The sequence below is a fragment of the Felis catus genome, chromosome B4 (genome assembly GCF_018350175.1).
Source record: "Felis catus isolate Fca126 chromosome B4, F.catus_Fca126_mat1.0, whole genome shotgun sequence".
Lineage (NCBI taxonomy): Eukaryota > Metazoa > Chordata > Mammalia > Carnivora > Felidae > Felis > Felis catus.
The window spans coordinates 18,393,957-18,421,424 of NC_058374.1; the positions used below are offsets into that span (position 1 = coordinate 18,393,957).

The following is a 27,468-nucleotide window of genomic DNA, read 5'->3' on the forward strand; positions in this document are numbered from 1 at the left end:
GAGATCTGTCACTAGTCTTATCGGTCTCCCTTTATATGTTAGAGCACATTTATCCCTAACTGCTTTCAGAATTCTCTCTTTATCATTGTATTTTGCCGGTTTCACTATATGTTGTGCATAAGATCGATTCAAGTTATGTCTGAAGGGGGTTCTCTGTGCCTTCTGGATTTCAATGCCTGTTTCCTTCCCCAGATCAGGGAAGTTCTCAACTATGATTTATGCAAGTACACCTTCAGCCCCTTTCTCTCTCTCTCTTCTTCTGGAATATTGTGATATGTTGTGCATAAGATTGATTCAAGTTGTCTGAAGGGAGTTCTCTGTGCCTCCTGGACTTCAATGCCTGTTTCCTTCCCCAAATCAGGGAAGTTCTCAACTATGATTTATTCAAGTAAACCTTCAGCCCCTTTCTCTTCTCTCTCTTCTTCGTCTTCTTCTTCTGTGATATGGATATTTTTCCATTTGATTGCATCACTCAGTTCTCTAATTCTCCCCTCATACTCCTGGATTTTTTTTATCTCTTTTTTTTCTCAGCTTCCTCTTTTTCCATAAATTTATCTTCTAATTCACCTCTTCTCTGCCTCTTCAATCTGTTCTATGGCTGCCTCCATTTTATTTTGCACCTCATTTATAGCATTTTTTAGTTCCTCATGACTATGTTTTAGTCCCTTGATCTCTGTAGCAATAGATTCTCTGCTGTCCTCTATGCTTTTTTTCAAGCCCAGCAATTAATTTTATGACTATTATTCTAAATTCTTGTTCCCTTATATTGCTTAAATTGGTTTTGATCAGTTAGCTGTTGCTACTTCCTGGAGTTTCTCTTGAGGAGAATTCTTCCGTTTCATCATTTTGGGTATTCCCTGTGGTAGCTCCAAACTGCAGGGCACTTCTCCTATGTTGTCCGAGAAACTTGTGTTGGTGGGCAGGGCTGCAGTCAGACCTGATGTCTGCCCCCAGCCCACTGCTGGGGCCACAGTCAGACTGGTGTGTACCTTATCTTCCCCTCTGGTAGGGGCAGGACTCACTGTGGAGTGGTGTGGCCCTTATCTGGGTTTCTTGTGCACTGCCAGGCTTGTGGTGCTGCTTCGATGGGATCTGGCATATTAGCTGGGGTGGATCCACAAGGTGCAAGGGACAGGAGGGGCAGGCTTAGCTAGTTTTGCCATGGGTAGTCCCCTGCAGGAGGGGACCTGCAGCACCACGAGGGAGGCAGGCCTGTTGGAGGGATGGATCCACAGAAACACAGTGTTGGGTGTTTGTGTGGTGCAAGCAAGTTGGGTGATGGGAACTGGTTCCCTTTGACATTTTGGCCAGGGAATGGGAGAGGGAAATGGTGCTTGCCAGCGCCTTTGTTCCCCCACCAACCTCTGTCCTTCTGGGGCTTAACAACTCTCCCTCCCCGCATCCTATTGCACTCCCTGCTCTCCAGATGTTAATTCCCGCTGGCTGTCAGAAGTCACGGAGTCCGGCCCCTCCTCTTTTGCAAGCCAGACTTGAGGGGCTCTGCCTTGCTTGGCAGGCTGCCTCTCCACCGCCCCAGCTCCCTCCCACCAGTCCTTGTAGCACACACTGCCTCTCCACCCTTCCTACCCTCTTCCATGGGCCTCTTGTCTACCTTGGCTCCTGAGAGTCTATTCTGCTAGTCTTCTGGCATTTTTCTGGGTTATTTAGGCAGATGTGGATGGAATCTAAAAGATCAGCAGGACGAGGTGAGCCCACCATCCTCCTATGCTGCCGTATTCCTATCTCTAGCAATAGTAGTTTTCAATAATATCTCCATTACAGATATTACTTTTTTGAGACCATGCTGTATCTCTGCTCCCTTCAATTTCTCCTTTGACTTTTATTTCATACATTCCTACAATTGAATTAACTGGCCAATTAATAGGAAAGGAGGCTTGAGTATAACTGTACTTTTTTTAAGGCAATTTTTGAATTTTTAAAATGTTTATTAATTTTGAGAGAGAGACAGAATGCAAGCATGGGAGAGGCAGAGAGAGGAAGACACAGAATCTGAAGCAGGCTCCAGGCTCTGAGCTGTCAGCACAGAGCCTGATGGGGGGCTCGAACCCACAAACTGTGAGATCATGACCTGAGCTGATGTCAGACGCTCAACAGAATGAGCTGCCCCGACACCCTGCACTTCTTAATCCTATAGGAAATGATAATACTAGTAATATTTTGGGTAAATTACAGGAGATTTGAGGGTTTATTTATATATATAATATTTAAGATAAAATCTCTATGTTTTCTTTATATTATTATGGTAAGAGAAGTAAAGTGAAATATTGGAAGGTATTACATATTGGATTTGAATAGAACTAATGCTTTTTTAAGCAAGTATAATAAAAACTTGGCATCCTGGTAAAATAATTTAAAATTTTCTTAATTAAAATTTTCTTTCTTAAAATATATGTAACATAAAATTTCGCATATATAACAAGTGTTCCTGTTCTCAACATCCTTGCCAACACTTATTTTCTGTTTTGTTTTTGACAATAGCCATCTTATGCACGTGAAGTGATTTGTGGTTTTAATTAGCATTTCTCTTAGGATAGTGGCATTGACCATCCTTTTATGTGCTTATTGGTAATTTGCATGTGTGTTCAAGTCCTTTGTCCATCTTGAACTAGGTTTTTATTTTTTTGTTGTTGTTGAATTGTAGGAGTTCCTTATATTAGGATTTTAATCTCTTTTCAGAATATGATTTGTAAATATTTTCTCAAATTCTGTGGGTTGAATTTTCACTTTGTTGGTAGTGTCCATTGATGCACAAAAGCTTTAATTTTGATCTAGTCCAATGTATTTTTTGTTGTTGTTATTTTTATCTTTACCTTTGGTGTCACATCCAAGAAATTGTTGCCAAATGCAGTCATGAGGTCTTTCCCCTCGGTTTCTCCTGAGAGTTCTTTAGCTCTTGCATTCAAGGCTTTGATTCAGTTTCAATTAATATGTATATGATATATACTGATACATATATACATATCATATGTACATGATATAGACTGATACATATCAGTCTTGAAATCCATCCTGTCTGATATTAATATAATTTCTTTAGCTTTCTTATGCTCATAGGTTACCAGTATTTCTTTCACAGCTATTTACTTTCAGTTTACATTTGTCTTTGTATTTAAAGTGTCTTGTAAATAATATATAGTTGTTTCTTGCTCTTTTATTCTAACCAACAATCTCTGTCTTTTGATGGGATATTTATTCCATTTACATTTAATGTAATTATTGATATGCTTATATTTAGGTTTTTTATTTTTTATTTTTTAAATGTATCTCAGTTTTTAGAATTCCCTTTTTTTTACCTTTCTTGTTTTTTTTAAATTTTAATTCAAAAATTTTATCATTCTATTTTTAGTATATATCTTTGCAATTTTTATTGGTTGCTCTAGATGTTAAAGCAAACATCTTAAATTTGACCCAGTGTACCTAGTGTTAATATTGAATTAGTCAAGGTTAAATATAGGGATTTTAGTACTGTTTATTTCTATTTACTCCTACTTATTCTTAGTGCTATTATTGTCATATATATTGTCAATATAAATTACAAATCTATCAAAACGGTGTTATTATTTTTGCTTCATTCAGTCTTTTTGTCTTTCAGCAGGATTAAGAGAAAAAAAGAACACACACACACACACACATATATATTACATATATAATTTAAAATATATACGTGTAAGATATATAAATTATATAGACATATACTTTAATATAACATATTTATCATTTTATTCAATCTGATTCCTAGCTGGTGTTATTTCATCAGTCTTTCTAAAGATAATTTCTTTAGTATTTCTTTTAGTAGAGGTTTGCTGGCAAATTATTCTCCCTGTTTCCTCAGTCTAAAAATTTATTTCCCTTTCAATTTTAAAAGAAAGCTTCACTGGGTATAGAATTAATTTTTCTGTATATTTTTATTCAGCACTGTGAACATATAATTTCAGCATCTATACTAGTTTCAGAAACAGTATCTGTTGTTAGTCGTATTGATGTTTCTCTTTATGTGTCATTTTTCTTTGTTTTCTTTGTTCAGTTGTAAGATTTTCTCTGTATCTTTGGCTTATAACATTTTGGCTATGGTGTATCTACTATTAAGGTTACTAGATCTTTAATTGTTTTCTACCAAACTTAGGAACTTTCCAGGCACTATTTTTTCAAATACTTTATTTTTCGTCTTCTCTTCTTCTGAGATTCCATTTATATCAATTTTGGATTGTTTCATATTGTGTTACAAGTCTCGAATGGTGTTAATTTTTGTCAATCTTTGTGATTCTTGAGTTGATAACTTCACTAATGTATTTTCATGTTTACTCATTTCTCTTCAGTGATATCCAATCTATTTATTCAACCCAGCTAGCATCTTATTTTTTATTTTCTGTTATTGTAGGTTTCAGTCTCTGAGTTATCATTTGGTTATTTATTTTAGAATTCCCATTTACTCTTGAGATTATCTATGCATCCATTGATACCTAATGTTCTTCAGTTGGTTGAATAATTTTTCTTTAGTTTTTTGAATGTATCTATGACAGGTGCTATAAAATCTTTGTCTGATACAGTCAACATCTTGACCCACATGGAGATTTTCTGTTGGCTGTTTATTTTTAGCCAATAATGATCATACTACATTTTTTTCTGTATGTCTAGAGGTTTTTGATTAAAAACTAGATATTACTGATAATACATTTTAGTGACTCTGGATTCTGTAATGTTCATGTTAAGATTTTTGTTTTCTGTTTCAATAGGTAGTTAATGTACTTGGTTTTAAACTGTAAACTTTATCTAGTGCACCGAATGTAGCTACTCCTTTCTCTGCTCTGTTTCTATCATTTTCCAGTGTTGCTTTTTTGTGCATTCCTTCTTCGTCCATGCTGTGTCAGTTTCAGACTCTCTTTTCTTAAACTTCAAGTCCACAAGGACATAAAGCTTTGTGCCTTCTGGTGTTTGAGCTATATACGGTTAAAAACTATACTGTTAAAAAAAACCTTACCTTTGAAGATTGTGTCCACATAGCTCTAATCTTTCAGCATAGTTTTTTCTCTGGTCCCTACCTGCATTTTGCCATGCTTCCTGTTGTCGCCCCTGTAACTGTGTAGCTTTGCTGTTAGGATTTCTAGGATTTCTCTTTTAAATTTTCTTCTGAACTCTGATCTCTCATTCCTTTAGCCAGTAAGACTGTCATTGTGTCAGTTTTTACAAACATAGCCAAAGGGTAAGGGAGATTGTCAATTTTTTTAGATCAAAAAGACACAAACTCACTGTTCTCACCACTTTGAGTTGCAAGTTCGTATGTGTATTATGCTTTCCTCTGATTTTTGTCTGCTTTGGAAATTTTCTGGTTTGTATTTTAGAATTAACTTTATACATTTTATGCCATATTTACAATTGTTATCTCTGGGGAGAGGGAGTGCACAGCCATTTCAATCCCTTCTCCTACTGGGATTTCATCTATAAGATGTTTCAAAGTAAGTTTTGGCTATGTCTTGTATTGATTTCACAATCCCGAAATTTTATAAGTCCATTTCATAAAACTGGATAAAGTCATGAATCTACTGAGCAGAATCCAATTTGCTAGTTTCATTACAGGGAACTTTCAAAATCCCAGTGAGGTTACAAGTAGAATTTTGAATAAATAGCCTTAGAGATCAGTGCTGGAAAGATTGATTTTTTTAAAAATATGAGGTCAGATTAATAAATAAATGTATTTACTGCAAACGTGGCTAGCTCATATTGTTTCAGAAAATAGTAAGAATTCTCTCTTAGGGATGCCTGGGTGGCTCAGTTTGTTGAGCGTTCTACTCTTGATTTTAGCTCAGGTCGTAATTTCATCGTTCATGAGTTCAAGCCCTGCATCTGGCTCCGTGTTGACAGAGCAGAGCCTGCTTGGGATTCTCTCTCCTCCTTTTTCTCTGTGCCTCCCCCACTCTCACTCTCACTTGCTTTTTCTCTCTCTCTCTCTCAAAAAAAGGTAAATAAACTTAAAAAAATCCCTTTTAACTTATTTTTGCCTCAAATTGAAATCATTGAATAATGGCTGTATCATTTGTGTGACAGATTGAAACTTATCAAGTAGTTTTCTGTCTTTTATTTCATTTCTATTTGTAATGCCTCTTGCTTTGTATCAGCTTCTGTACCTTTAGATTCTTCCCTTATGTGCAAGGAGAGCCCTGCTTCATTCTCTAGAATTAATGCCCGTATATTTCTTACAATTGATGATCCTACATGACTTATCCAAACACTCAGAATCCATATTTTACATTATAGTTCACTCTTGGTGTTATATATTCTATGGGTTTGGACAAATGCGTAATTGCATAGATCCAGAATTATAGTACAATACAGAGTACTTTCATCGTCCTAAAAATCCTCTGTGCTCTGCCTGTTCATTCCTCCCTCCCTTTTCCCTGCCAAAGCCCTGGCAACTACTAATGTTTTACTGTTTCAATAGTTTTGCCTTTTCTAGAATGTCATGTAGTTGGAATCATAGAGCATGTAGCCTTTTCAAATTGGCTTCTTTCACTTCATAATTAATATACACTTAAGTTTCTTCCTTGTCTTTTCATGGCTTGATAGCTCATTTCGTTTTCGTGCTGAATAATATTCCATTGTTGAATGTACCAAAGTTTATTTATCCATTTGCCTACAGAAGGATATTTGCTTGCTTCCAAGTTTTTGGAGTAATGAATAAAGTTGCTATAAACATCCATGTGTAGGTTTTTGTCTGGACATAAATTTCATCTCCTTTGGTTATAAATATCAAGAAGCCTAATTTCTGGATCATATGATTAATAGTGTATTTATTTGTAAGAAACCTTACCAAACAGCTTGTTAAAGTGATTATACAATTTTGCATTCCCACCATTAATGAATGAGAATTCCTATTACTTCACATTCCTACCAGCATTTGATATTGTTGGTTTCTGGATTTTGACCATTTTAATAGGTAGATAGTAATATTGCATTGTTGTTTTAATTTGCATTTCTCTGATGACATATGTATGGAGCACCTTTTCATATTCTTATTTGCTACCTGTATATTTTCTTTCATGAGGTGTCTTTTCAGGTGTTTGGTCTCTTTTCTTTCTTTCTCATCATCTCTTTCTTTCTTTCTTTCTTTCTTTCTTTCTTTCTTTCTTTCTTTCTTTCTTTCAGTTTATTTTTGGGAGAGAAAAAGAGAGCATGAGCAGGGGAGGGGCAGAGAGAGAGAGGGAGACACAGGATCCAAAGCAGGCTCCATGTGGGCTCAAGCTCACAAGCTGTGAGATCATGACCTGAGCCAAAGTTGGATGCCCAACCTACTGAGCCACCCAGGTGCCCCTCTCTTTTTCTCTTTTTGTAAAACTGGGATGTTTTAATTTATTTCTTTTACAATGGAATAAATAATTCTGATGACAGCAGGTATATAAGCAGCAGGTATATATTTGCTAGTATTCAGAACGAGCACAATCATAGTGGTTTTCCTGATTGGTGTGTAGTCTTCAGTACTTATAAGGAGTTCTTTGTCTGAAACTGCTGTTGAACCAGCAAGACTGCATTTATGCATCCATCATTTTCAGGATTGTGTAACCTGGCTGTGTTTCTCCCATACTACCTTGCCTTCTTGTGTCACAAGGCCCAACTCACTCACTTACACCTCAGTGATCGTAACTTTGGTAATAATACCCAAAGTTGTGTATAGTGTGGGTGAAGGATTTTTTATACCAAGTAGTGGCAGGCAAAAAGTGGCTTTCAATTCACGATGTGTTACATGGGCCTTTTTGAAATGTAAGGCCATTAACCTAATGAATCACTCTTATTTAGGTGATTTTCGAGTAAAGCCATCTCCAGCAAAGCAATTTTAGAAACCATCTTCTACCATGCCTACTTTTTTTTTCTTTCCTGTTCAAATAACTGTTAATACTTCCATTTGTCCCTGGGCATGAACTTTGGGCAAAGGGAATTCCCACTTTCCTGCTTTCTCTTTGTTTTTATTTAATCATGTTGGAAAGTACTTTAGCTGGGGACTGTCCCTCCCTGTCCAGAAGGTATGCAAGTAGTAGTGCTCCTTGTGGAAACTTTTCATCATCCTTTTGTTTCCTGTTTTTATTTTCCTGCATGTTGATAGTCTCTTTCATTTGTATTTTCACAGTATGGCACTGTTTATGGAAAAGCTTAGCTTTCAGACTAATCATCTTTTTTCTTTTTTTGGCCTTCTTTGAACATTCATGAGCCTCTCCAGCTTCCTTCTTTCCCTTTTTCTCATGGTAATACAAAAGAAATCCACTGTGCTCCCAGTATTTGTTTTGTGGCTTGGAGACAGCCACATAGATGCCGGGTGCAGCTGCTTGGGAGTGAAGAAGCTCTCAATTTTTGGGTCTCACAGACCCACCAGCTGACTCTACAAAACCCGTGACGGGAAAGAGACAACTCTAAAAACCTGGCCCATTTTTTTTTAATTTCTTTAAATGTTTTATTTATTTTTGAGAGAGAGAGAAAGAGAGAGAGAGAGAGAGAGAGAGAGAGAGAGAGAGAGAGACTCTGTGAGTGGGTCAGAGAGAGAGGGAGACACATTCACAGCAGGCCCCAAGCTCTGAGCTGTCAGCACAGAGCCCCATGTGGGTCTCGAACCCACAAACCGTGAGATCATGATCTGAGCTAAAGTTTGACGCTCAACCGAGCCACCCAGGCACCCCCAAACCTGGCCCGTTTCTTAATCAGTTGTCTGTTTTCTTATTGTTAAGTATTAAGAATTTTCTGTATGTTTTGTTTAACAGTCCTTATTAGATGTAGATGTTCGCTGTAAGCTTGAGAAGAATGTATAGTCTTATGTTACTGGATAAAGCAGTGTTAGGCATTAGTTACTTCCAGCTGATTAATGATGTTGAGTTCACCTTTGTCCTTACTGATCTTTAGACTGTGAAATGTGTCCTTTTCTGTAAGAGGGGTGTTGAAGTCTCTAATGATGATAGTGGATTCATCTGTTTTTTGTTTTTGCTTTTTGCTTTTTTAAAAAATTCTGTTAGTTTTTGCTCACATAGTTGGACACTCTGTTTTTAGGCTCATAAACATTAAGGATTGTTAGGTTTTCTTGTACTATTGACCTCTTTATCATTATGTAATAAAATTCTTTATTCCTGATGATTTTCTTTGCCTTGAAGCCTGAAAAAAAAAACATTTCTAAAACAAATAGAACTTTCAACTCATAGTAACATGGGAATACATTTTGGATTAATAATGGTCATATCTGATAAAGTATTTTTTTAATTTTAAAAATTATTTTTAAAATCTCAAAAATTTAAATTACTAAATTGTTTTTTGAAATTTAAGTCAATAAGTCTTTCTTAGAAGGTATTATTTATCTAGTAATTCTCAAAAATAAGCCTTCAGTTGTTTGTTTCATTCACTCACTTGACAAATATTTTTGAGTACTTATCATGTGACAGACATTTTTTTTGGTCAAATACATTAAGGATATGTGAGTTTATAAAGAAAGAGAGAGTATAATGGAAATTGATTACACAATTCCTAAAGAATTATTTACATCAAATTCTGTGTGTGTGTGTGTGTGTGTGTGTGTGTGAATGGTACTCTGGAATTGTGCGTTGAGTGTCTCAAATATATTTGACTAAGAATTCCAAATCATACCCTTCCCAGTCAACTCTTCTTTTTTTTTTTTTTTTCAACGTTTATTTATTTTTGGGACAGAGAGAGACAGAGCATGAACGGGGGAGGGGCAGAGAGAGACGGAGACACAGAATCGGAAACAGGCTCCAGGCTCCGAGCCATTAGCCCAGAGCCCGACGCGGGGCTGGAACTCCCGGACCGCGAGATCGTGACCTGGCTGAAGTCGGACGCTTAACCGACTGCGCCACCCAGGCGCCCCGCTTCTTTTTTTTTTTTTTTTTAAGTAAAATGCAGTGCCTATGTTCTACATACTATGTAATAGAAAATAAGGTGCCAGAAAAACAAGTGTAAAAAATTCTTTAATCTTACAAGTATTTGTTTTCCCCAGAGTGTTTATTTTGGGAAGAAAAATTAAGCTTCAATGTCTACTTTTCTTTTTTCTTCTTCTTCTTTTTTAATGTTTATTCATTTTTGAGAGAGAGAGGCAGAGTGTGAGTAGGGGAGGGGCAGAAAGAGGGAGAACAGAATCCAAAGCAGGCTCCAGGCTCTGAGCAGAGCTCAGAGCCTGATGCAGGGCTCAAACCCACGATCCGTGAGATCATGACCTGACCCAGAGTCGGTTGCTTAACTGATTGAGCCACCCAGGCACCCCATGCGTGTCTACTTTTCTAAGTATTCCTTTTGGATTGGCATCTTGATTTTGCATCTTGGACTGGAAGGTACTATTTTAGCTGTTAGCGTAAGTGGTTTTGAAGAGTGGATCTCAAAACTTAGCATGCACAGGAGTAAGTTGGAGAATTTGTTGAACAGATGGCTAAACTCTGGCCCAAAGTTCTTTTTTTTTTTAATGTTTATTTATTTTGAGAGAGAGAGAACACTCATGGGGCAGGGGCAGAGAGAGCCCGGGACACAGAATTCAAAGCAGGCTCCAGGCTCTGAGCTGTCAGCACAGAGCCTGACGAGGGGCTCGGACTCACTAAGCAGGAGATCATGACCTGAGCCCAAGTTGGACGCTCAGCTGACTGAGCCACCCAGGCACTCTTAGCCCAGAGTTCTTGATTCAGTATATCTGCATTAGGGCCCAAGAACTAGTGACTAAACTAAGTTCTCAGGTAATCCTGATGTGCTGTTTCTGACCCCATAGTTAGAGGACAACTAGTTGAGAATATAAAACGTGGGAGAAGGATCTCACTGACAAGTTATTTAATTTTACTTCTCTGTGAAGTAGTAGTGGTTATAATCCTGCCTCTCAGATTTGTTACAAATATTAAATGACAAACTATTATTTAATACTCTCTCATTGAAAGACTTACAATTTAATGACTGATCTAAAAACCTCAGATACTTTAGTTTATGTATCTCAGAAACTAATGGGGTTTTGGCCTAAAATCTGTTTTACAAAGAATATAATTACTTTAATGAGCCTTTACAAATTCTGTTTTGAAAAGAGAAAATAAATAAATAAATACAACCACATTATGTAATTTCTTCAGCTTTAAAATTTATCCATTGTTATTTTGTGTGTGTGTGTGTGTTTCTATTTGACTCACAAAGAGTTTTTCTGCGGTGAATGTCATACAATATTGAAACAGGAACTGTGGGGGAGCCTAATTAAAATAGTTGGCTTTGATACATTTGATATTGAATTTTGAGTTGGTAAAGCCCCAGGTGGTTATATAAAATTTCAGCAAATGTTGTTTATTACTTCATTTATATTTCATGAGACTAGGAAAGAAAAACCCAAAAGCATTCTGCTAAAATTGTGTGTGTGTTTTTTAAATTGAGATTCCTTGCACTTGTAAAGGAGAATTTTGATATAGAAAAGCAAGAATTCTCTAACACTTTTATTTAATCTTAAGCAACAGATTCAGGAAATATTTATTGAGTACCAATTGAGTTTAAGTCGCTTTACAAGGCTTTCTGGATACACAAGGTGAGGTAGATAAATAAGTTAAAATCTGTGCCATGATATGGATAGAATCTACTGGGGAATAAAGCTTTATATTCAGTGAGTTAAAACGTAACATGAAAAATACATTTAAAAAGTTGTGTATAAGTGCTCTGAAATTCTTCCATAAGGGGGTAATTTTGAATCAAGGAATTTTGAGTCTAGGCATCTAAAAAGGCTTGGAAATGAGAATATACTTGAGATACGTTGTGGAGATACGTTGAGAAAGTAGTATAGAGGAAAGACCAACAGCACAGGTTATAAGAGTGCTCAGAAGAAGGCAGATATAAGGGAGACAGAGAAAAGAAAGGGCATGATGTATTCAAGTAATTACACACACATATGCATTGGGTATATATCTGAGTGTCTGAGTAAAGTAATGTATGAAAGTTGATGCCAGATTTTTTTAGAAAGTTATTCGTCAGATCCCAGCGAATTGAGACTTTATCCATAGAATGAATAGTGGTGACCAAAGGATGGCCTGTGGGCCAATTCTGGCCTGAAGCCTGTTTTTTTGCAAATGGAGTTTTATTGGAGCAGGACTGTGACAATTCATTTAAGTAGTCCATGGATGCTTTCATGCTGCAAAGACAGAAGTTTAATAGTTGTACCAGAGACCTTATGGCCCATAAAACCTAAAATATTTACTATATGGCCTTCACAAAAAAAATCTGACCCAGTTATGTAGCGTTGCAGTGTGGAAGATCAGTCTGTGGACTATTAGTTACAAATACTTGATGATATAAGGAGCTTGCACTAGAATGCAAGTTAATTCACTGCTTCTTTTATCAAGAAAGCTGTGCTCTGGAAAAAAATATGTCAGCTGATCTGGACAGTGTGTGCTGTAAGTAGATGTATAGTTCACTAAAGCTTTTTATTGTAGTCCAATAGCATACAGTTTAGTTCAAGGGTCTTACTTTGAGTTAATGAGGATATATTGAAGATTTCTAAGCAGGATGGTAGAATCAGATGTGTATTTCAGAAAGGCCCAATAAAGTCAATAGAAACTTTTTTTTTTTGGACTCTTCTTCTGCATCACTAAAGCATAGTATAGCCATGTGTGGAGTTTTGGAATCAGGCAGAACTGGTTTCACAACTTGGGGAGTCAGCTAGTAAGATTTAACACTGCAGAGGGAATATTCCTTTTCCCTTTTTATATTCTAAAAATCCCACAGGAGAACGCTGATTAGTCTGGCTTGCTTAGGAAGCCTACTGCAGCAGTTGGTGGCTCAGGGATTTTGTCTTCTACAGAGAAGTTGGCGGCTGAGGTGAGGGGAACAGTTAGTTTCACACCACGAGAATGGTTCACTACAGATATTAGGGTTGTTCTATGGAAACTATTATAAGAGCTGCACTATTGAGCACTTTGTATTTTCTGCTACTCATGAAGCTAATAAAGTCCATGACAGCTTTTAGTAGATTACATCTCACTCCTTATGCTAAAAAAAGGCCTATAGTGCTTCACCTGGGTGGCTCAGTCAGTTGAGCGTCCGACTTCAGCTCAGGTCACGATCTCAAGGTCCTTGAGTTCGAGCCCCGTGTCGGGCTCTGGGCTGATGGCTCAGAGCCTGGAGCCTGCTTCCGATTCTGTGTCTCCCTCTCTCTCTGCCCCTCCCCCGTTCATGCTCTGTCTCTGTCTCAAAAATAAATGTTAAAAAAAAAAAGACCTATAGTATCAGAATGAATTAAAAGGTATTTTTTCAACCCAAAGAATACTCCTGGACAATATGTCCCTGATGTTGTATATGTACAGGATCACAGGTTAGTTTATCTCACCCAGAAATAATTTGACTTGTTCTTGCAAGGATATTTTTTTTCTTACTAATTTATTTAGGGTGAATACCCACGAGATTCTCAAATAAGGGAAAATATTCAATATTTTAATTGCTTAATTTATGTCATGGTTAAGACTTTAGAAACTGATTATCCTATGAGGCCTAGGAGACTTTTTAAAAAATAACACGGACGGTAAGTAAGATCTCTTTTTATAATCACTTTTTAACTGACCTGTACATCATCACCCAGTATCTTTCCTTGTGCAACTGCTGGGTGTGTAACACTTTCTTTGTCTTATAACACTTATAAGTGGTTATAACACTTACAACCTTCCTATGTGGTTTACGATATGTTTTATTAGAAAATATATGTGCCTATAAAACATCCTACTTCCTACCTTATATGAGAAAGGACAATTTTAAGGCCAGTAGAGAGATACTGATATTTTGTGGGTGACAGCATTGTTAGGTGTGGTCATTACTGCTTTGCCCATTCCATGCGGTGGGTTGATTTCCTCTGCAAGTACGTGCTTGGATGATCTCAGCCCAAACACAAGCAAGTGTTTGTGTAATTCTTCAAGTTTCCACTAGGAATCATGCATACATCATGTGCCCACAATTAATGCATGTAATATTGGTGACCACAGGATGCAGTGCTGTGTTCTGTGTTCATAGTACGACGTGAAGACACAAATGTAGTTTTGTTGTTTGTGGTTTGCAAGTCAATCTCCTGATATGTGTCCCTTTTTTCTTTTCCTTGCAGATGGGGCATATTTCAGGGGTATATACTTATAAGGAATTTCTTTAGCAATTTATATATATCTTTGTGACTGAATTATATCAAGTTATATTGGATTGGGAAAATTATACATGAATAGTTTTTAATTGTGTTTAATTCTGGGCAATTCATACAGAGACCTCCAGTTGAAGAACTGTTGGTAATTTTATCATTGCCAGAATTAATGACTTTTAGTCACTTCGTTCCTCCATGGTCTCCAGATCTGTTCACTTTGTTTTGTCTTTTCTTATGTTGTTTTTCTCCCCCCAGCATGAAACACATTATCAGCTTTTCATGAATGATTTGATCTGAATCTATAGTTCTGTCACTCCATTGGTCTTTTTATTTCCACATTTGTTCTACTAATTTTAAACTCATTTATCAAGTTTTTATCAAGTATTTTTTGAGGGCCTGTGATCCAGTTTGCTGCATAGGAAACAAAATAGACATGGTCCCTACACACACACACACACACACACACACACACACACACACACATACACACACACATATTGTTGAACATCTAGCATAGAGCATGGTACATAGTAAGCAGTCAGTACGTGTTATATTCTATGTATGTGATATGTATGCTTTCCTCCCATTTGCTAATGATGATTCAGTGATGATTATGATCATCATTTTGACATCTTTGGTAAACAGAAATCCTTAATTTGAATATAGTCCCATTTTTAAATATTTCCCCTATGGTTAGCAATTTTTATATATTATTAAAACTTTCTTCCACATCATAAAGATATTATTAGGTTATCTTCTTTTTTCTTTTTTTTTAATATTTATTTTTGAGAGAGAGTCAGAGCATGTGTGGGAGAGGGGCAGAGAGAGAAGGAGGCCAGAATTCAAAGCAGGCTCCAGTCTCTGAGCTGTCAGCACAGAGCCCGACCTAGGGCTTGAATTCACGAACTGTGAGGTCATGACCTGGTCTGAAGTCAGATGCTCAACAGACTGAGTCATCCAGATGCCCCTATTAGGTTATTTTAGAGAAACTTTATTGTTTCACCCTCTATATTCAAGGTACAATCTACCTGGAATTCATTATTTTTTAAAGCTGTGAAATAGAGGCAAGTTTTGTTTTTCCCCCCACGTTGCTACCTGATTTATTCAGTCCGCATTGAAAAGCTTGTCTTTTCCTTCAGTGCTTTGAAGAATCAAACTTTTCAAAATCAGGTGTACAAATATATGTGAATTGGTTTCAGGAGTGTTTTGTCCATTTACCTGGTCCATTTTCCTATCTTTACTTCAGTACTGCTCTGTCTTGATTATTCCACATTTATAATGAATTAACCTATTAAATTCTCTTTGTTTTTCTGTACATTAAAATTTGCTATTCTTAGTCCTTTAGATTTCTAGATGAAGCTTAGAATATGTCAATAACTAGGAAGAAATGTCTGTGGAAATTGTGCTGGGTCTCAGTGAATCTATGAATAAATTATATATTCATTTCTGTTCTTGTTATCCCTAGGATCTTGGGATATTAAACACACAAGGAACAAAACTGGAAGTGCTTACTTATTGAGACATAATTCAGATTAATAGTTCTGCCTCTTAAAAACGGTCTTAATTCATACCCTCTGTGGTTTATGGGACACTAAATCCTTTATTCTATTAGCAGCAACTAATGACATAAACATAACTGCACATCACAACTATAATTTATTAAATACATAGAATGGGCCAGGTACTCTTTTAGATATTCCCTTATTTTATTTCTGATTCTTATTAAGACCATACATGGAACATCTCATAAATGAAGAAACTAACATATTCAGCAGGATTAACTAACCTGCCTAATATTGTCTACCCAGTAAATGATGAGGCCAGAGGCCAAATTCTGTTGTGGGCTTCTCACAATCGTGTTCCCAGTGACTTTGGCAGGCAAGACTGCAAAGATTCACTCAATAATATGTGGTCACTTCTCCATCCATTTGCTATTGGTGATTCACATTTCTTTCCTCAAAAAAGAAAAAAGATATAACTTTCAAAATAAAAATGGTTTTAATAAGTAGCAAATTTACAGTCTATAGTATCTAGCATAATCTGAGAAAGTGGTAAGAAATCTAATTAATCAGAGTGCCAGAATGCCCATACTGTGAGAAATCACCTCTTCACTTAATACTTCGAAAGGCTGCATGTTACCTAGATGTCTTTAATGTTTTATTATCTCTTTTTTTTGAATTGGTATTTAAAGTGGGAGAATAAACTCTGTCTTTTATGGCAAGATTACATTGATATTTAATTGTTTTCATCCCGATTCTTTCTTTTTGACTTGGAGCTAGGAAGGGAAAGACACATTTTAAAAATTATCTATAAGCTTATTAAAATATACTTAAATAAAATTGACCTAAATTAATAGAGACTAAATTTGAGACTTGAAAGCCTTTTAGATCTATAAGGAGAACCCCAGACCAGTTTCCTTTCTATTTTCCATGCTTTATATATATATGTGTGTGTGTGTATATATGTATATACAAATGTACACACATATAGACATGTATATATGTATACATTTATATGTGTGTGTATATATATGTATATATGTATATGTATGTATATAATTTCTTCTTTATGTGCCTCTTCTAAACATATTCAGTTCTTTAGGGCCCATTTTACCCACATGAAAATATGATTTCGCTCAAATGCGGAATCTATAAAAACGAATGAACAAAAAGCAAAATGGACTCCTAAATACAGAGGACAAAGTGGTGGCCACCAGAGGGGAGGTGGATGGGGGCGGGGAATGGACAAAATAGGTAAAGGGGGTTAAGAGGACATACTTTAAACTTCTAGTTATAAAGTAGGTAAGTCACAAAGATGAAAAGTACAGTTTAGGGACTATCATCAATAATGTTGTAATAATATTTGGTGACACGTGGTGACTACATTTATCATGCTGAGCACTGAGTAATGTATACAATTGTCAAATCAGTATGTGGTATATCTGAAACTAATATACCATTGTATGTCAATTATACTACAATAAAAAATTAAATGTTAAAAAAAAGAAAATACACTGTACAAAGCTGACCACATTATTGGCAGTATTATTGTAAAAAAAAACCCCACACAACCAAATTATTACAGACTAGATTTGGTAATTTCAGCCTTTATCATAATTTGTGCACATTGTACCAATGATACATGGATTTAAAATCAAAAGAGTAGAATAATTATTTCTTTTTTTTTTTGGTTTCTTTGATCCCATCAAATAACTTTATTCGCCAACATTCCTTAATTTACAAAGCCTTAGTCATTCATACACATTAGGGGGATCCACAGTGTTCGAGGAATTTAAATATAATGTATCCTACCAACCCAAGTAAACTAAGTACAAAAAATATTCACATAAAGTTGTTCACATGTAGGTCCTAGATTACCAGCTTCTGTGCCAGAAAAAAAAAATAAAGAAAAATAGATTTATTAAGTGGTATTTGAAACTAACTTTGAGCCTGGGTCAAAACCTGTCTTGCACCCAAGTCAGCCGCGCACGAACGTTAAAACTCTGCCACATAGTCCCTTGTTTTGATGAAGGAGGCCCAGGGGGTACAAAAGATTTCTTTAAAATATTCTTCAGGGGCGCCTGGGTGGCGCAGTCGGTTACGCGTCCGACTTCAGCCAGGTCACGATCTCGCGGTCAGTGAGTTTGAGCCCCGCGTCAGGCTCTGGGCTGACGGCTCAGAGCCTGGAGCCTGTTTCCGATTCTGTGTCTCCCTCTCTCTCTGCCCCTCTCCCGTTCATGCTCTGTCTCTCTCTGTCCCCCCAAAAAATAAATAAACGTTGAAAAAAAAATAAAATAAAATAAAATATTCTTCAATAAAGTCCCTCCCTTCTGTGGCCTCTCGTGGAAACAGATGTGGGGACCTGCAGGCGATGGGTGGCAGTGCATTCGCCTCTAGATGGTGGCTGAGGCAGCTTATGATAGCCAACCCTCAAGTCCCACCTCCTGGTTTCCCCTCCGAAGGCTTCTCTCTAGACAGGAGTCCCTGTCCTCCAGGCCTAGCGGGCAAGATCAGAGACGGGCCTGGCGTCCTGAAGGCTGTGCCCCAGCCAGGTGTGGAAGGATCGCCGAGGCACCATCTCTGGGCCTCAGCCCCAAGATTGGCCTTTGTCAGGTTGCTGGTTCCTAAGCGACTCCAGTAGCACTGTGCCTGTATGGCCACCACACAGACCAAGGAAGGGGAAAGGAGTCAGGGGAGAGCCATAACCCAAGAGCCAGCCATGCCCCAGATATGGGGAGTGCACACCCAGGATTAAAGGTGAGAGATGCACTTGGTGGGCGGGGCCGGAAGCCCAGGCAACATGGAGCAAGGTGAGGGCAGAGTTAAGGGTCTCCCTCCTTTTTTTTTAAATTTTTTTTTTAACATTTATTTATTTTTGAGACAGAGAGAGACAGAGCATGAACGGGGGAGGGGCAGAGAGAGAAGGAGACACAGAATCGGAAGCAGGCTCCAGGCTCTGAGCCATCAGCCCAGAGCCTGACGCGGGACTAGAACTCACGGACCGCGAGATCGTGACCTGGCTGAAGTCGGAGGCTTAACCGACTGCGCCACCCAGGTGCCCCAAGCGTCTCCCTCCTTAAGGAGTACTTTTACCAAAGGTACTCTGAGGTTGAAACTCAGACATCCATCCTATTAAAATCTCTCTTCTTGAAGAGGTACACCGCAAAGGCGTGGAAGGAAGATTCCCACAATGCCCGCTCTTTACCTTTTCTTAGAAAAAAGGCTGAAGCAAAAATAATCATATTGCTCCAAACACTGGTTTTGTAGGAGTCAGCCAATGTGTCAAGGAGTTGAGAATCTTGGAGGAAGGGAATGATAGAGGCACGGAATGTCCAGGCACAAGAAGGCTGTGAGAAAGTCTGCTGAGTGATCTTAGCAACCCAGGGTTAGGGAGCAGAGGGAATGCTGGGTGTGTGCCCTTCTCTGCCATCATTTGCTCTGGGACCACTACTGACAGGGCTGGGAAGGAGGCCAGGGCCTTAGTGAGAGTCAGATCTCCACCAGTGCTGGGCACATTTCTCCTCCAGCTGTAATTAGGCTATTTCTTTAAACATTTTTTATTTATTTATTTTTATTTTTATTTTTATTTTTATTTTTATTTTTATTTTTATTTTTATTTTTATTTTTATTTTTTAACGTTTATTTATTTTTGAGACAGAGACAGAGCATGAACGGGGGAGGGGCAGAGAGAGAGGGAGACACAGAATCGGATGCAGGATCCAGGCTCTGAGCCATCAGCCCAGAGCCCGACGCGGGGCTCGAACTCACAGACCGCGAGATCGTGATCTGAGTTGAAGTCAGACGCTTAACTGACTGAGCCACGCAGGCACCCCACTTTAAACATTTTTTTAAATGTTTTATTTATTTTTGAAAGAGCGAGAGAGGCAGAGGACGTGGTGGGAAGGGGCAGAGAGAGGGAGAGACAGAGACAGAGACACAGAATCTGAAGAGGCTCCGGGCCCGGGCTCCAGGCTCTAAGTTCTGGGTTCCCAGCTGTCAGCACAGAGCCAGGGGTGGCACTCGAACTTGTGAACCACAAGATTGTGATCTGGGTCGGGGTCGGTCGGATGCTCAACTCACTGAGCCACCCAGGTGCCCCCAAATAGGCTATGTCTTAAATGAACGTTGAATACACTCCCTTAGAAAGGCATCCGTGGGGGCAAAACTCGTCTGGGTGGGAGGAAAGAATTCCCACTCTCCTGTCCTAATGTCTCAGGGATGAGATGAGGCCAAGGCCTGCTATCTTAGTCCCCATTGGCCAGAAAAGGGTCAGATGTAGCCAGTCTTGAACAGACTGTGGCAACCTCTTGGCTACAAGTAAGAGGCAGTAGAATAATTATGTCTGTTGAAGATTATGAGTTATCATTATGCTATAAAACATTATTATACTTTAGGAAAACTTATAGAGCAATAAATTGTGGTCAATGATGAACTATATAAAGTATACCCAAAAAATGATGAACTGTATTATAGTTTATGATTCTCTTCTGTTTTATTGTTTTTTTTTTTTAATCTGATAAATGCTTTGTACTTTCCCCAGAAATACCACAGATGGCTGGTATCTGTATGCTGATAGCTCAAATGGAAAGTTTGGTGATATGGCTGATATACTCACTCCTGTTATTTCACGCATGGGACCAAAATGTACTCTGGTGTTCTGGACTCACATGAATGGGGCGACGGTTGGTTCTCTCCAGGTATTACTTAAGCAATTGTACTTTTTAAAACTTCTCTATAAAAACTCATACGGTACAGTCTAGTGGTATTAAAATATAGTTTGCTAATAAGTGGCAATGGATAATTGTCAGCGCCTTACTAGTTTCACCATGGTATGATTGAAAGAGAGCTTTAGCAGAATGGGACCTGAATGGCTAGTAGGATATTGGTTTTACTATTTGGTTTATGGTTATTATCTTTACCACGAGGTTACAGCTTCTGTAATACAGTTTTGTACTTGAAATGTTTCATGTAGGCTTTAGTATCAATGTTCTAAGAATACCAATGTTCTGAGAATAGTGCATATGGATTAGGCACACTTTGGTGATGTTTGAATGTGCACTCTTCATACTGATGGTATTGCTGCTACGTTTCCCAATGATCTTTTTTCAATTTTTTCCTTGTGAAAAAAATTAAACTGTTTTCAGAATTACTGTTTAGACTGTCTCAAACTGTTTCAATAATCTCACAGATAACTCCAATATAACCTTTACTCAGAGTTCCTATTTTTTTTTTTTTTTTTTGGTCCATTGTCCCAGTATTATCTTTTATAGGAAAAATTCCATACAGGATCACTTATCGTACCCAGTTATTTCTTTGTAGTGCTTTTCAAATTGGAATAATTCCTTAATCTTCTCTAGACTCTTAGGACCTTGGTATTTTAAAATATTATAGTCTAATCCAGTATGTAGAATCTACTCATTTTAGATTTAATGTTAAATATGTATGTTATAATATCATCAATATTGTATCCTTTCAATTGCATCCTCATGGTAGTTTATGATATCTATAGGTCTCATTATTTTTATACCCTGTGTTATCAATAAATATTTTGTGAAGAGATATTTTGATGGTATGTAAAATCCTGTTCTCAAGCCAATTTTACTTGCTAGTTTTTGCATTCTTTAATATTTTTCGCTGGAATTAATTTGACTATGATGATGGCTTAATTGTGATTTTTTAACTCCATTATTCTGTTTACATTTGTACATTGGTTTTCTATTGTACAAAACACCATCACCCACACCACCACCAACAAAATTACTTCTCCATTTAGCTCTCCATTTATTGACTTAAATCAGTGTGGATTCATGGGTTCGTTTTGTATTCAGTTTGTTATCATCTATTATTATTTATCGATTGTTACCTTGCCCCAGATATGCTCATAGGATACTCTTTAAGCTGACTTTTTGTCTCTTTGACAAGCCCGTCAGTCTTTGAGCATTTCCTTCATGTCTGTCTAAGCAGATGTTCCAGACTTCTGTTACTTTTATCCTGTTCCATCCCTGGAGTTAACTGTTTTTCCAGAGGGTCCTGGCTTCTTTTAGAAGACCAAGTTATACAAGCAAACCACAGAGAGGTTCTTGAATCTCAATGCAGATCCCTAGATCCTGTTTTCCCATATTGGCTGTGCCATATATAATATATGAGGTTTTAAGTAATATGTAGAGATGCATCATTTACACAGAATAAGCCAACTCAGTTTTCAAACATCTCCATTTGTACTGTTTCATAGCCTTTGTAGCACTTTCCAGGAAGCCATGTCTGAACGATAAATCCCAAAGTCCTAGAATTGTTTAGCTCGAGCAATTTTAGAGCAGGGATATCTTGCTAAACGCAGGCACAGAAAAGGGCTCTCCCCTTGTCAAATACAATCAATTTGTTTGCCAAGAAGTCCATGTTTAGCATATTTGCCAAGAGTTTACAGTTAGGTTACATGCTGTCCAATGAAGAGAGAGAAACAGACTGCAGACCAGCTGCTTAACCACATCTTCCCCATACCTTGAGTATAATTTTAATATTAGGTACTTTGGCTCTCCATTTGATCACTCTATTAATCTAAGATTTTCCTGACTGTATTAAACATTTATTTTTCCAAATAAGTTTTAGATACACATATTTCACAAATATAGGTAGTTTTTATTGTTTACTTGTTTACCTGGAAATATGTTAAATTTATATATCGGCTTTAGAAGAATTATCTTGTTCATTATAGGTCAGACTCCTTACCTGTAATGATTTAAAAATAAACTTGTTTCTAAAGAAGTATGTGTCCATATTTAATATTCTAAAACCATTCAGGAGTCTTATGAATTAAAGTTACAACTTACTTTTTTTCTATAAAATTTTTAGATGCTTTTATTATTTTTGAGAGAGAGAGAGAGAGAAAGAGCATGAGCAGGGGAGGGGCAGAAAGAAAGAGAGAAAGAGAGACAGAGAGAGAGACAGAAGATCCCAAGCAGGCTCTGTGCTGACAGCAGAGAGCCCGATGCAGGGCTTGAACTTACAAACTGTGAGATCATGACCTGAGCTGAAGTCACACACTTACCCATCTGAGTCACCCAGGCACTCCACAGCTCATCACTTCTTTTACATTGGCTTTCAAAAAGTGGTTTTTGGAAAAACAATCAGTACAACTTACTGCAGGGTTTTCATCAGAAAAATGAGAATTATTTAGCTGGTATATTTTATGATTAAGAATTAATTATCTGAAAAATTCTTTTTTTCAGGTACAAGTTTGTATTAGTAGGTGAAAAATTATAAGATATTATTAAAATATAAGTAATTAGTTTTCAAATAATTAAAATAGTAATGTGTGATATTTTTTTGTGCATGAATACATTTTCATAGTGATTTATATATAGAGTGGTATGTGTATAAAGATCTATTTCCCATATTTTTTAAAAGTGTTCATCAAAAATGATTTTTATTTTTTTAGAAATTGTATTTTCTTGACCTTGAAAATACATTGTTTTAACTTAAATTATATACGTAGCAAAACTTTGGTGGTATTTTTGTTAGTCTCATATTAGAAATTCTAAAGGGTCTAGAAACTCTACTGCTATAATAGTTTGTTAATTATACTCCAAGAAAAATAACTGTTTGAATTTAATCATAAATAAAGCAATAACAAAACCATTACAGGATTACCTCCACTTTCGAAAGTCAAAACCTTCACAAACCCTTTACCAGAATGATTCTTTTGGTTGTACACATTGTATTTTTAAAAAGTAATGTTGTGATATAATTAAATTAGCCATCTAAGTCAATTAACTTTAAAATGTGGAATTGTTTTATCCTGTCCCTGTTCTCTTCAGTTACTCTCTTGTTGGCTCATTTTGTAGCATTCTAGGAGAGCCATGATGATTTGTCTCCTAAGACAAATCTGAATTTCCCTTTGGAATAAGGATATAGTACTGGGGAGAATTTGAGGTTTCACGGCTCTTGGGTAGGGAGCTCTTACCATCACAGCATGAGTCAGTGCCCACACGTACCACCCACGTGTGCTGTTAAAAATATTGAATGGGCTCCCACTATAACACCACTGTCCCTATTGAACCCAAGAGGATAAGGAAGTAAAGTCATCTTGAAAAAAGCGCTTTAGTAAGTAATAAGTGAAGTAATAAGTGCTTTTTAGTCAACTCCATGAATATTATTTAATTCATAAAATTCCAATAGTTACTGCTGTCAGGTTTTTAAAAGCTGATGTGGTTAAGAGCTCTTAATTAAATGTTGCCCAGATCCTTTGGACTTGATTGACAGATATTCATGTAGACTTTTATTACACAAAGCTTGTGAGGTACCCTGGAGACACATTGCTGTACAGAAAACAAAGACATCTAATGAAAAATGTCCCTGCTTTTCTCCAAGGGAATTCATGTTGATATTAAAATTTAAAAAAATCACTGGGAGAATTCTAAATGTTTAAAATTTATCAAGACAGAATATTTTAACACCTCTTACTTGATTTATTTCTGTAGGTACTCAGCAAGAAAGACAACGTTACTTCTAAATTGTGGGCTCAAAGTGGACAGCAGGGTGCACGGTGGAAAAGAGTAGAAGTGTTTTTAGGCGTTCAATCACATATACAGGTTTGTAATCCAAGTAGTTGGGTGATGAAGAAATTCTGTTGATTTTTTTCTCTAATCCTACTTTATTTCCTCTGCTCATGGCCTTCCTGCCCTCCCATCCCCTTTCTGATGTGTTACGTGAATGCCTGCCACTCCATGTAGAATTTCCATAAGGAACTTACAGCTTCAGATGTCCTAATTCCTCCTAGTTAGACAACCATATTCTAGGAATATGTAATGCCAACCATGCTCCACTTCATAATCGGCCTACCTCATATAAAGAACACCTCCCCCTATTAACAAATGTATTCTCAGGAACATTGGAGTGATTATGTAAATTTATTTCAAACCTAATTAAAACGACAGACTTTTGAAAGCACATTATGTTGTTGAAATTTATTAGAGATAATTTACTTAATTCAAAAATATTTTGGGGAGGCACGAAATTGTGTGATGCTGTATTTTTGCCTTCATGGAGATGACAATAATATTAGGAGGATAAGACCTATATGTATCTAATAATTAAAACAAAAAGAACACGTAGGGCATAGATTAAAATGCTTGAACTGAAGATAATTACTTGGCAAGGTAATTGGTATGGGTTTTGGTTTTTATGGCTTATCAAGAAAATAAGAGCTCGTGGACGTGTGTGTGTGTGTGTGTGTGTGTGTGTGTGTGTGTGTGTGTTTCACAGAAGAGGGGTTTTCTTGGAAGATGAGGCTTAGCTATTAAGATTTTTAAGACCTGGATCTGGAGAGTGAGAATCCAGAGGTATTTATGCTGGGAACATTTCTTAGTCTTAACTGCACAAAGCTTAATCTCATGAATTTAAAACCATTTATCTCTAGATAGAAGATACAATATCTTGGCTAATTATTGTGTTTCCGGTCCTCTGCATAAGTAGAAATAGTAGCCAGTTCTCCTGTGAATATTCAGGAGGTACAGTCATGTGCTGTGTCTGATAGATCAGCCCTTCTCAATTCCAGTGGAAGCCCAGACTAGCTACAGCTGTCTAAAGGCATTGATACAGAGAGCATTGTCCCCAGTTTCTTGGAATGATAGGTGTTATAAATTCTATGTATATTTTTTAGAGGTTTATTTATTTTGAGACAGAGTGCAAGTGGGGAAGGGACAGAGAGAGAGGGAGAGAGAGGGAATCTCAAGCAGTCACCACAATGTCAGTGCAAAGCCCAATGAGGGGCTTGAACCCACAAATGATGATATCATGACCTAAGCCGAAGTTGGACGGTTACTTGACTCAGCCACCCAGGCACGCCATGAATTCCACATATTTTTGATCTCTCACTGAAGTCCACTTTTCTTATGGGTCATTTGTATTTAATTTAGTAAACTGAGAAGAAATAAGTTCACCCTGAAGGTGCAATTTTTGGACTGCAATTTCATATTACACAACATGAAATTTAATATCAAAATGATTCCACCTGTTCAGTGTCCAAGGTCTTTTAACAGAGCCTCAGCAAGAACATGTAGAAGATTTTGCTGCTGCCAGACATAGGCTCTACCCCAAGCAATGAATTCTTACCTAGTTCTGTGCAAGCAGAATGCTTATATAGTAAAATCATGTTCAAAATAACAAGGGAGATTTCAGCAGGAAGAATTAATTATTAATTTAGCCTTTCTGAAATTTGGTTTGTCATTTATTGAAATTTTATTGAAGAGGAATATGCCCATGTTGTTTGAATCTTAAACTTAGATATTAATGGCTTGTAAATATTTGATGTTTTTTGTGATTCACTCATTCCTACAATACAAACTTATTAAGCACCCTACCATGGGCAAAGCTCATTCCCATGCACTGGAGATAGAGTGATGAGCCAGGCATACTCTCCATGATTCTTCCATTTTTACAATACGATTCCCTTTCACCTCAGAAAGAGGAATACCTCTAATCGTTGAGTAAGAGTAGAAGATATTTTTTGAAATATCTGAATCAGCACTGGGTGGTTTTCAGAGTTTTATTTGGGAGCCCTCAAACTTAAACAGAGTATTTATTTAAAATGTTTTGTATATAACTAGAACAGTCATTCACATAGCTCTTCATAAATGCTAAGTACTATACCATGACTCTGAAATGTTTATTCCTTTAGTGTTTCCAATAATTGCATAATCACGGTCTCCATTTTCTAGGTTAGAATACAGAAAGACCTGCACATTAGGAAACTTACTCTAGTTGTATTTTACAAAATGGCTTAGATAGGCTTTAAACATAGACAGTTTATCTACCAGTCCATAATCCAACTGCTATGCCATATTGCTTCCCAGCTTTCCCAAGATAGTTGACCCTGCTTTTATTCTACTGGAAAAAAAAAATATAATTACTCTTTTAGAAAAGTGTAATCCGTATTCAAGTCTATGGACTCTTAACATTTTATGGACCTTTGGGATCATAAGCAATGATTTGATCATTTGGACATGGCAGACACCTGAGATTCTGTCTATAGGCCTGCACATGAACAAATTAATAAAGGAACACTTATCTGATTTCTTATTTACAGAACATTGCATCACATATTTAAATGGTTAGATGTATCCAGACAATAGAGAACCCTTTTCCTTTTGTGTCTCAGTATTTCCTTATAAAAACATTGTAGTCCTTATTATTTTTTCCAGTTTTGCCCCTTTTTAATAATTTCCAATCTCTCAATCTATCAAATTTATTTTTGTTTTCCAGCATATCTGTTATGAAGAACAATTTATATAAATTTGTTATCTGAATTTTTGAAATTTAATTTTTATTTTTTGTTTTGATAATTTGAGAGACATTATTTGTATTTATTCTATCATCTCATCTTAAAAGGAAAACATGTAGGTTTTCATATAGTCATATAAAAGGATAACACATCTTAGGGAAAATGATAATTCTTTCATGAAAAATGATTGTTTAGATTTGGTGAAAAGATGCTCTTGAGTTTACACAATAATTATTTGTATGAAATCACTGAGGTAAATCTTTAGTCCTTGTTAACTCATTTCTAACTGTTCTAAATTTTCTTTAGAATATATGAATACTTCTGGGGTGCATGGGTGGCTCAGCTGGTTAAGTGTACGACTTTGGCTCAGGTCATGATCTCAAAGCTCATGAGTTCTAGCCCCACGTCAGGCTCTGTGCTGACAGCTCAGAGCCCAGAGCCTGCTTCGGATTCTGTGTCTCCCTTTCTCTCTGCCCCTCCCTCTCTCTCGCTCTATCTCCTTCTCTCTCACAAAAAAACAAAACAAACAAAAAACTTAAAAAATAATAAAATTTATGAATACT

At 36.9% G+C, this 27,468-nt stretch overlaps 1 protein-coding gene and 1 pseudogene across 1 annotated transcript in view; one reads left to right on the forward strand and one right to left on the reverse strand.

Annotated features, from left to right (window-relative positions):
* MALRD1 (MAM and LDL receptor class A domain containing 1) overlaps positions 1-27,468 on the forward strand; it is a 768,730-nt gene that overhangs the window by 288,863 nt on the left and 452,399 nt on the right. Inside the window, exons 23-24 of the mRNA XM_045062650.1 lie at positions 20,168-20,324; positions 24,105-24,215. Of these exons, the coding sequence (XP_044918585.1) occupies positions 20,168-20,324; positions 24,105-24,215 (268 nt within the window). The remainder of the gene's footprint in view (positions 1-20,167; positions 20,325-24,104; positions 24,216-27,468) is intronic.
* On the reverse strand, positions 7,495-16,262 carry LOC101080299 (annotated as a pseudogene).